The sequence below is a fragment of the Cicer arietinum genome, chromosome 3 (genome assembly GCF_000331145.2).
Source record: "Cicer arietinum cultivar CDC Frontier isolate Library 1 chromosome 3, Cicar.CDCFrontier_v2.0, whole genome shotgun sequence".
NCBI lineage: Eukaryota > Viridiplantae > Streptophyta > Magnoliopsida > Fabales > Fabaceae > Cicer > Cicer arietinum.
In genome coordinates, this window is record NC_021162.2 from 5,956,212 (window position 1) to 5,967,624 (window position 11,413).

At 26.8% G+C, this 11,413-nt stretch overlaps 3 protein-coding genes across 3 annotated transcripts; all 3 read left to right on the top strand.

Annotated features, from left to right (window-relative positions):
* Positions 1 to 666: 666 nt before the first annotated feature.
* On the top strand, positions 667 to 1,029 carry LOC101511839 (non-specific lipid-transfer protein A-like). Its single transcript, XM_004491842.1, has one exon. It carries the CDS (start codon positions 667 to 669, stop codon positions 1,027 to 1,029), a length of 363 nt encoding a protein of 120 aa, XP_004491899.1.
* A 5,909-nt stretch (positions 1,030 to 6,938) lies between these two features.
* LOC105851718 (uncharacterized) lies at positions 6,939 to 8,161 on the top strand. Its single transcript, XM_073365673.1, has 4 exons — positions 6,939 to 7,187; positions 7,445 to 7,745; positions 7,837 to 7,909; positions 8,026 to 8,161. Exons 2-4 carry the CDS (start codon positions 7,512 to 7,514, stop codon positions 8,034 to 8,036), a joined length of 318 nt encoding a protein of 105 aa, XP_073221774.1. The 5' UTR covers positions 6,939 to 7,187; positions 7,445 to 7,511; the 3' UTR covers positions 8,037 to 8,161.
* A 2,670-nt stretch (positions 8,162 to 10,831) lies between these two features.
* On the top strand, positions 10,832 to 11,197 carry LOC101512151 (non-specific lipid-transfer protein A-like). Its single transcript, XM_004491843.1, has one exon. The coding sequence runs from the start codon at positions 10,832 to 10,834 to the stop codon at positions 11,195 to 11,197; it is 366 nt and encodes a 121-aa protein (XP_004491900.1).
* Positions 11,198 to 11,413: the final 216 nt, after the last annotated feature.

Consider the following 11,413-nt stretch of genomic DNA (forward strand, 5'->3'; position numbering starts at 1 on the left):
TGGGGGGATAGATATAGATATGGGGGTACACGGTAAATTTTTCTTAAGATAATAGTCAAACTTTTTGAACGATTGTCTGAGAAAATTAATGCAATTTTATGTAGTGTTGAATTGATAGGTTGAATAACATACTTTAATTGTTTAATTTCTTTGGATAAATTAATTTTATAATTTTATTTGGTACATATTTTTGTTTTTAGTAAATTTTACCTATGTATTCAATTATTACTATTATTTTAATATGACTATTATTATTATTATTATATTTAGTGCACATTTTTTATTATTTACTTTCGTATTTAGATGATGTTAAATTAGTTCTAATAAGTATTATTTCATTTAAGATAAATATTTAATTTTTAATAATTTTTACCATAAAAATAATAATTCCTAAAGAGTATTGATTCTTAGAAATTATTGCCTTAGTCATTAACAGATAAAATTTATGCATATTTAAGATAATAATTAATATTCAAAAGAAAATGAAAAATGAAGACTCTAATGAGATTTAATTTTTTAATAAATAAAAATAAAATAGAAACTTATGTGTTACCATAAAATGGTAACCTGTCTTGCCTATAAATTAAGGGATGCTTGTAGTGGTTGATCATCTTAAAACTTTATAAAAACCTAAAGTGTATAGTGTATACAAATAATTAAATTAAGATGACGGGGAAGAAGATTATTGCTTTTTTAACGCTTGTAATGGTTTTAGGCTTGCAAGTGACAACATTGGATGCACGTCAAATTGATGACATCAGTTGCTCTGAGGCTATTGTTTTATTGGTGCCATGTGTACCTTTTTTGACAGGATTAGGCCAACCAACACCATCTACTTCCTGTTGTGAAGGAGCACAAAATTTAAATCAAAAGGCGGACACCACTCAGGTCCGACGTGATGTTTGTGAATGTCTCAAAGGAGCTTCAATGAAATTTGGCGTTAACTCGGACAAAACAAAACAACTCCCACAACTTTGTAACATTAGTCTTTCTTTTTCTATTGATCCTAGTATTGACTGCAACACGTAAGTTTGCCTTTCTCTTTTCTTGCTAAATCACACATAATCGTATACATTTTTTAAAAAACAATTGTTAATATTTAATAATTATTTTCTATATAGAAAGACTTAAAATGATGACTTTTTTTTATTACAAACCCATCTTATTGTTATTTTTATTTATCCACATGATTCCATAATTCTACCATATGGGTCAAGCATATCACGAAGTAAGCAAAGTTGCATAGTTTTTAGCTCTATATTTATGAAAATTTGAATCATATATATTTGTTATCTATTTTCTGTTTTTAAATTTCTGAAGTGTAATATTATATTTTTGGAATTCTATTATACAAAAAAATTACTAAATAAAATATACTTTTAATTTATAAAATACTGAAAAGTTTGAAACAACAAAATAATTATGACAAAATTGATTTGGAGAAACATATTAGAGAGAAAAGAAAATGATTGTTTCTAAGTTGACAACTCAGTATATAGTTGGAGGTGGCACAATTGTGGTTATGTGGCATGTTGAATGCTGATGTGTCATGACACATGCTCGGGAGACTGTTTTAATATATTATAATAATAGAAAATGCATTAAACGATAAAAATGAAATAACAAAATAATTATCACAAAATTGATTTGAAAAAACATATTAAGGTTGTTGCATTCAACGTCGAGAAATGAAAAGTATTATTCTGATTGAAAAACTCGGAATTATTTAAACCAAGAGTGTTTGGGTCAAAACATTTTTTATATATTTTTTAATTACAACAAAATTTATAAAATAAATATTAAGTTTTATGAACGGTGATCTACTGATGATTGCACTTGAGTTTTTATATAAGGAACACGAATCACATAAGGGGACAAGCTAGAAGACATTCACATCAACAAGGGCATAAGTATCTATATAATGATGAAAGCATCAAAGTAGCATTAAAACATTACAACAATAATATCATAAGTTTGATGGATATATTAAAAGACATTTTTCCAAATAGGTTTATGAACCCATAAGAATCAAATAAGTCAAAAGTTGGCTCAAGAATCAAATGCAACAAGTGTTCAAAAATTCTGAACCAAATAATATCATTTGATACTTTAGAAAGTATGTCCAATTGATATATTATAGATTCAAACATATACGAAGATAAACAAATAAGTCAAAGAACATCTTTATGAATGAATCTAAAAAAGAATATATCATATACTATATCAATCATTCAAGAGAATTATTGTTGAATCTTCAGGATAACATCTTCATGAAGAACTTTTCCAATACATTCATGCCTATACTAACATAACATGTGCAACAACAAGAGAAATTGTGGGAAGTACTGCTTCAACAAAAGATTTTATCTCTCATATAGAAGATATAATTCCCAATCATTATGAAAAAATGTTCTCATGATAAACAAGTTCATTACACTCATAAGTATTCCTATTAGTTATCTAAAATGACAATAATCAACTTTAAAAAATAAATCAAAATATTGAGTTATTTATTAAGTCATTTGTTAAAAGAATTATGGAAGAACATTCACCAAAATGTTATGCTTGTTCTATTAAAGAACAATTGACATAAATTATCTTTTTGGAATGGCGACATGTAGTAAATCAGTTGACATTTTGCATACGAGATTTTCAACATTTAATAAGCAATTAAAAATCAACATTTGAAGGCCCGCAGGCAAAAACAAACATGCAGAATTCTGCAGATTGATATCTAGATTGATGAGTTTTGAGCAAAGGAAAAAGTGACAAAAGTACATTGTACTAGCACTTTTACTTCATAAAGCTATGCATACTTTTGATCAAACATAGTGCCAACTGACATTTGACTGCTCATTCTCACAATTGCTCACATTTTTCTTCAAACTCAAAGCAAGAACGTTCTAGGTTAGGCAAGAACGTTATGGACAATTATATAAATATGTGTTTAATATGTTTAAATCATATATAACACTTGACTAATGTATCTAACGACTATATTCAACTTTATATGTGTTTTCAAGCTTCTTTTCATAATCGATATTTGATCAACTAGAAGATCAACTAGCAGATAAAGTCAATAGTTTGACATACAATCAATATTCACTTGTTCAAGTAAAAAAACTCTTCAAGTTAACTCCAATTATCTTCACTATAACTTTTGGATCATCTTTATTGAGTTTTGCTTTCAGTTAATCTCAAATAAAGAGTTGAGAATTATTAGATTTCAAAGACTTTTATCATACACATTGTAATTGGCTTAAACCTATCTTTTATGTTATATTGAGTGCGTTTATAAAAATCATTTATAGATTGAAAGTTGATCGTAAATATCGTCATTTTAAATCTGGTCCAATTTTAAATTTATATGAACTTCTGTTACATTACATTTAATAAGAATAAATAAAATAGTAATAAGGGAAATGTTTCTATTGCAAGTATGTTTTCCTCCTTCCCCCGTTTTTTTATTTCTTTGTGTTTACCTCCTTTCCACGCCTATTTTTCTGCTTTCTTTTTCCTTAATATCGGTTTTCCTCAATAGCGTCGTCTCCACCTTATTTATTTATTTATTTTAGCCTAATAAGGTTATTATTTTTGACGAGGACTCCTCAACCACTTATTTCCTTAATTATATGAGATTGTTTAATTTTTGTTGCAAAACAATAAAAAATTCAGAATTCAATTTTATCTCATGAACACACAGATTCATCATTTAAGTCTATAAATTGAGAACAAAAATCACTAGAAAAGAGGAAGTTTTTTTTTTCTTTGACTGAATATGAAAATGAAAAATAGATATAAAGAGTGTGAGAAACAGAAGAGAAACAATTCAGTAAAGGAAGAAAATATACAAGATACAAGCAATGTATTCTAAATCTCTTTAATATTAATATATATAATTTCTTTTTTCTATTACATACAATATGCATGTAAATAAAGAAACTATGTTTATGGTCTTCAAATCCTGTAAATGAAGAAGAACGAAAATATCATAGAAAAATTAACAAAAAATCAAAAGGGAAACAAGCAAAAAAACCAAGCAAACCAAAGAGAGAAGATGTGACTTAAACTGCCGTTTTAGTCGGAACGACGACCGGTCGTCGCCGCCGCCCACCGCCACTCCAACTTCTTCTTCTCTTCCTTCTTTCTTTTTTCTTCTTCCCTTTATTTTTTATTTTTCTGTGTTGCCACCTCCCCCTCTTCCTTTCTTTTTTTTCTTCCTCTTTTGTTTTTGTTTTTATTTACAATTAAATTTATCTTGCTTTTATATATAAATTTTTTTGTTATACTAAAAGTAAGTTTAGGATCCAAGTCCAATTTATTTTTTATTTAACTATGTAGTCCAATTTTATTTTCTTTCGTTTTGATAGGTCCACTTATTTATTATTATTATTATTATTATTATTATTATTATTATTATTATTATTATTATTATTATTCTTTTCCAAAAATTTATTTTTTTAATTTAAATTTATTTTACTTTCATAGACTCCTACAATTCAAAATATTGTGCCACCTCATTCAAATATTGTCACATACAAAAAAAACACTCTTCCTCTTTCTTTTTTGAATTTATTTTTAGCACAAATTTTATTACCACTACAAGAAAATAGACATATACCTACAGTAGCTTATAGTAACAAAATTAAAAACTGTAGGTATAATAAACTATACCCACAGATAAATTATTTATTGTTGGTATAGGTGTCTTATACCTTCGGTGACATAAATTTGTCGCTAATTGTTATAGTTACACAATTAAATTTGTGGCTATAGACGTAAAAATTTTAAAATTAATATTTTTTAACTCAGCCAAAATCTTAATTACTTGTAAAAATAATTTTGTATAAATATTTGCTCAATGTAAGCAAAAATAATTTTAATTGAGGCAAAATCCTATTTTTTTTAATACACCCAATTTCAATAGAGCCAAAATCTTAATTTTTTAAATGGGGGCAAAAAATTTCAATTAAGCTAAAATCAAAATTTTTTAAATGGAGCCCAAACAAAAATTTAATGGAGTAAAAAAAAATTAATAGAGCCAAAATGTTAATCAGTGCCAAATAAATCCTTTCTCCCCAAAACCCCTAAAACCTAAAATAAGTAACAGATCTTTCTTTCTCCCCAAAACCCCTAAAACCTAAAATAAGTAACAGACCTTCTTCTTCTTCTCGTCGTCGGCCAACCAATCTCGCCCAATCTGTTTCCTTCTTATTCTTCTCGCCGTCGACCAACCAATCCCGCCCAATCTGTTTCCTTCTTCTTCTTCTCGCCGTCGACCAACCAATCCCGCCCAATCTGTTTCCTTTTTCTCGCCGTCGACCAACCACGTTCTCATTGTCAATCGACCACTGTTCTCGTCATCACTGTGACCAGCGTTCTCGCATCATCGGTAACTTTTAATTTCTGTACTGTTTATATATTTTTGCAGCTTTTAATTTCTGTTTTGTTATTTATGTGTTGCTCTTTGTAATTTTGGTGTTGTTCTTTGTAATTTATGTTCTGTAATTTATGTTTTGTTATTTATGTGCTTTGAATTTTTGTAATTTCTGAACCTGTGATTTTAAACCTGTGCTTTGAATTTCTGAACCTGTGCTTTGAATTTTTGTAATTTCTGAACCTGTAATTTATATAATCACTCATTATTTTAAATGAACTTTTTTTAAAAGGAAGGTTCCAACCGCTAGAAATTAAACACTAGCTTGTATCATAACAAATTAAACTGCTAGAAATTAAACCGCTAGAAATCCCTTCATCTACATATACAAAATTCTAAACAATTGATCTATTTATAATTTCTATCTGTGTGTGTTTAGGAATTGATTTTTCGTTAATCTTGTATTTTTAATACATATGTTTTATTTTGACATGCAAATTGCTAGAGCACTCAATTAGACTGATATTAGACAATCTTAATGGAATTTTAGATTGGTAAGATTAAAAATGATACTTTCAAAATCAAATCAATGAATTTAATATCTTTCCACTCTATAATTATAGCAATCAAAGTAAAAGCTTACTGCAATTTCTATACAACTGATTGTAACTAAAAAAATTAATAACATACATACATATATACATGCTCATTGAAATTACTAAAAGTATCAGTTATATTGATAATCCCTTTGAAAAGACAAGCATAGTTGCAACTTGAAATGGAAGTCATTGAAATGGAAAACATTAATTTTTATATTGTCGTAACAAATCTCATTAGGTCATTTTTTCCTTCAAAACTATATAGTATTGAATTGAATTGCAAGTAGTGTACACATAAGGAGAAATTAATAAAACTCAAATTCAAGAGAAATAGTTATGCCAAATGATTACAAAGAAGAAATGTTGAAATTAATAGAGGTATTATGATTATTCATTTAACTAATATAACATTTTTTTAAGAAGTCAATTGAGATGTACAATTAACATGTTTTTTAGTTTTTGTGCTCTAACATGTTTGATGTACAATGATGATGTTAGGAATATTTGATGGATTAACAATTTATAATCGTACTTATAGTTTAAGAATATAAATGTTTAGCACACTCAAACTACATCATAACATGTTGATAACTGTAAGAATACATTTAACTAATATAACATGTTTCTTTAACATCTCTTATTGTGTAGAGTAAATTTGAGTTTGTTCCTCCAATAAATGACTTAAGAGAAATGTTAAAATCTGAGCTGAATGAGAAATGGAGGCAATGGAAGGGTGATCTAAAGTCAATGGCATATGACCCTACTAAAACAAAAGAAGAAGTTGCATCTCTTGTACCAGATGATAGGGTTGACCCAAATCAATATCGTAGTTTGGCTTATCATTGGTTTTCTGATGAAGGACAAGTAAGTCGTATATATTATGAGTAATATATTAAAGATTTTATTATTTAGACTAATATTTTATTTCAATTGCAGAAAATAGTAAAATTAATAGGCAAAATCGTGCTAAGTTTGAAGATGTTCATTGTATGGGTTCAAAAAGTCTCCCAAAGTTTATTGATGAGAAGGTTTATTTCTATTTCTATTTTTATGGCTTTAATTTAAATTAAAAATGAAATGCATTTAACTTATTTATTTGGTTGTAGATAAAAAAGGGCAAATGAGTGTTGCCTGGACGTAAAGAGATTTACATTGATACCCGCATTCGTAAAGATGGAACAATTGTCAATGAAAAGGCTGCAAGATTGATTGTAAGTTTTGATAATAATTAAACGATACCAATATATAAAATGTGTATAAATTAAGTTTGACAAAGTGCTGAATTTTATTTTCAAATGTATGATGATTGTATTGGGTTTTTACTTGACCTTTTAGGAGATTTTGTATTTGTTAGCCTATATGCAATGTTGAAGTTTTTTAATTGGATCTTATTGTAGTACTACATGCTTTGAATGTCAATTTCAATTTGGTATTTTCAATCATTAATAATTTTTATTTTATTTTTTAGGAAGAACTAAAAAAAACATAATAATGAGGCTGTAACTTCTCAATCAACCCAAGATACACAAGGTTCTATGTCTTGGAAGGATGACATATTTTATCAAGTACAAGGACCTGGTAAAAACGGACGTGTGCGATGTATGGACAAGATTCCTCATTCTAAAAAATCGAAGGTTTGTGCATCTGAAAATGAAGAGTTGCGCGAAAGAGTTAAGAATATGGAAAACTTGTTAGCAAATGTGACAACTTTAATTCAAAATCGATTTTTTGGAGCAGATGTTAATGATATAATACAAGCTGCAAGACAGGTATATCATAAGTTATTAATCTTATCCAACTAACTTCATAAGTTCCATAATCGTATTTTTCATAAGTAATATTTTCTATTTTTTGTGATAGGTTCCTGATGCTACTAGTGCTCAAAACCATTTGAATTCACTTAGTCCAAACAACAACGAAAATAATAAAAATGGTAATTAGATAGTATTAGTTAATTTTAATTAAAATCATTAACATTTTCTCTATTTTATTAGTAATATTTTAATGTGGAATCGTGTATTTATTCATTTGTTATTTTATTGATTGTAGGTGAAGATTAAAAGCTAATTTGTTGTTGAAGATGGAATATTGGCAATTTAGTGGACTCAATTTCTTAATATTTTTTGAGATTGTTATGTATGACACAGGATGTCTATTTTAAATGTCTATTTTTTGAGGTTTAGGGTTTTGTTTTATCGTTGTAAGACTTTTATGTTAATTTTTAATATATACAATGAACACCTTTTATTTTATTTTGAGTCTTAGATATATATATATTTCAGTATATTTATATTTGGTTAATTTTATAAAATAAATTTTAAATTATTATATAATTTTTGTTGATAACAAAAAATTAATATTTATAATAAATTAATTACTCTTAAAACCTATACCAACAGAAAAAAGTTGTCACTTAAATGTATAGCAACAGAATCAAAACCGTAGGTATAATTTGTATAAATTATGGCTAAAGTATATACCAACAATGAAATATCCGTAGGTAAAATCAAATGTTTACCGCAACGAAAAAAATTCTGTCACTATACCCTGTAGCCACGGCGAAAATCCGTAGGCATTGGGGAATTAGGCCAACAATTTGTTTTTCTATTTTTTCTTATTATATCATTACATATATCTATCACATGTCACTTATTAGATAACTAAAATTAATATTTAAATCAAATAGAGAAATATAATTTAGAATTAGGCCAACAATTTGTTTTTCTATTTTTTCTTATTATATCATTACATATATCTATCACATGTCACTTATTAGATAACTAAAATTAATATTTAAATCAAATAGAGAAATATAATTTAGAATTAGGCCAACAATTTGTTTTTCTATTTTTTCTTATTATACTAGTACTGATATGGACTTAGAGAAAAATTTATATATTTTTTGAAATATTGATATTATTAAAATAAAAAATTTAAAACAAACAAAATGAACTCATAATTAGCAAATTTAAAATAACAAATACAAATATTCATAAAAAATAATAAAAAATAAAAATGCGAATAAATAATTATATATATATATATATATAAATAGGTTGGTCTACCCTGTCTAACAAAATTTTTTTTTGTAAGTCTGAGTCTGATCTATTTAAATTAATAGGCTTTTAAATAAGACTGAATCTATCCTTTTTATTAAACAAGTCAGGTCAGAGCATAAATACGTCAGACCATAGGCCCTGACCGTCATCAAAACAACCATCATCAATATTTACCTTTGTGTAGCATAAAGATTTTTTGTTCTTTTTAAGATAAGAAAATTTTACCCCATACCCCCTTAATTATACCTATACCCCCAAATCAGGAATGAAATGATGTTTTCACCCTCGTTTAAATAATAAAACTTCAAAAAATTTACCATTTTTCATTTCAAGTTTTCCCGAACTCAAGAGTGAGTTTTTTTTCTTCTAAACTTCCGGAGAACTTGAATACAAGTTTTCCGGTACAAAGATACACTCCGGAAAACTTGTTTGAAGTTCTCCGCTATAGAAGCCTTTTCCGGAAAACATTTTTTTATGTTCTCTGGTACAAAAGCCTCTTCTGGAAAATATTTTTTGAAATTCTCCGGCACATAACACTATTCTGGAAAACTTTTTTGAACTTCTCCGGTACCGAGACTTGTTTTGGGAATTTTGAGGCTTAATCTTTCCGACAACGACGACGATTTATGGTGTATTAATTATTAATTATGTTGTATTAATTATTACGGTTATTCATTATTTATAATATATTATTTATAATGTACTCATTATTTAATGGTGTATTAATTATTAATTATTTATGGTATATTATTATTTAAAAATATTTATGGTATATTATTATTTAAAAATATTTATGGTGTATTATTTTTGGTATATTATTATTTAAAAAAATTGTGTGAACCGAAAGTCTTTTTAAGAAAGTTTTCCAAAAACACCTTCTGTACCGGAAATCTATCGAATAAAGTTTTCTGATAAAAATTTTATGTACTGGAAAACTTGAAAACATTTTCAGAAAATAATGTGTGTACCGGAATTATTCAAAAAAGTTTTCCGAAAGTTACCGTAAAACTTTTATCTACCGAAAAAGATAAAATGATTAAAAAAAAGTTACTTTAAATTGATAAAATAGTAAGAAAAAATAAGAAATAAAAAAAGGTATAATTGACATCTTCATAAAATTATGGGGGGATAGATATAGATATGGGGGTACACGGTAAATTTTTTTTAAGATAATAGTCAAACTTTTTGAACGATTGTCTGAGAAAATTAATGCAATTTTATGTAGTGTTGAATTGATAGGTTGAATAACATACTTTAATTGTTTAATTTCTTTGGATAAATTAATTTTATAATTTTATTTGGTACATATTTTTGTTTTTAGTAAATTTATCCTATATATTCAATTATTACTATTATTTTAATATTACTATTATTATTACTATTATTATTAATAAATTTAGTGCACATTTTTGATTATTTACTTTCGTATTTAGATGATGTTAAATTAGTTCTAATAAGTATTATTTCATTTAAGATAAATTTTTAATTGTTAATAATTTTTACCATAAAAGTAATAATTCCTAAAGAGTATTAATTCATAGAAATTATTGCCTTAGTCATTAACAGATATAATTTATGAATATTTAAGATAATAATTAATATTCAAAAGAAAATAAAAAATGAAGACTCTAATGAGATTTGATTTTTTAATAAATAAAAATGAAATAGACACTTATGTGTTACCATAAAATGGTAAACTATCTTGCCTATAAATTAAGGGATGCTTGTAGTGGTTGATCATCTTAAAACTTTATAAAAACCTAAAGTGTATAGTGTATACAAATAGTTAAATTAAGATGACGGGGAAGAAGATTATTGCTTTTTTAACGCTTGTAATGGTTTTAGGCTTGCAAGCTGTGACAACATTGGATGCACGTCAAATTGATGACATCAGTTGCTCTGAGGCTATTGTTTTATTGGTGCCATGTGTACCTTTTTTGACAGGATTAGGCCAACCAACACCATCTACTTCCTGTTGTGAAGGAGCACAAAATTTAAATCAAAAGGCGGACACCACTCAGGTCCGACGTGATGTTTGTGAATGTCTCAAAGGAGCTTCAATGAAATTTGGCGTTAACTCGGACAGAACAAAACAACTCCCACAACTTTGTAACATTAGTCTTTCTTTTTCGTTTGATCCTAGCATTGACTGCAACACGTAAGCTTGCCTTTCTCTTTTCTTGCTAAATCACACAAAATCGTATACATTTTTTAAAAAACAATTGTTAATATTTAATAATTATTTTCTATATAGAAAGACCTAAAATGATGACTTTTCTTTTATTACAAACCCATCTTATTGTTATTTTTATTTATCCACAGGATTCCATAATTCTACCATATGGGTCAAGCATATCACGAAGTAAGCTAGAAGTACA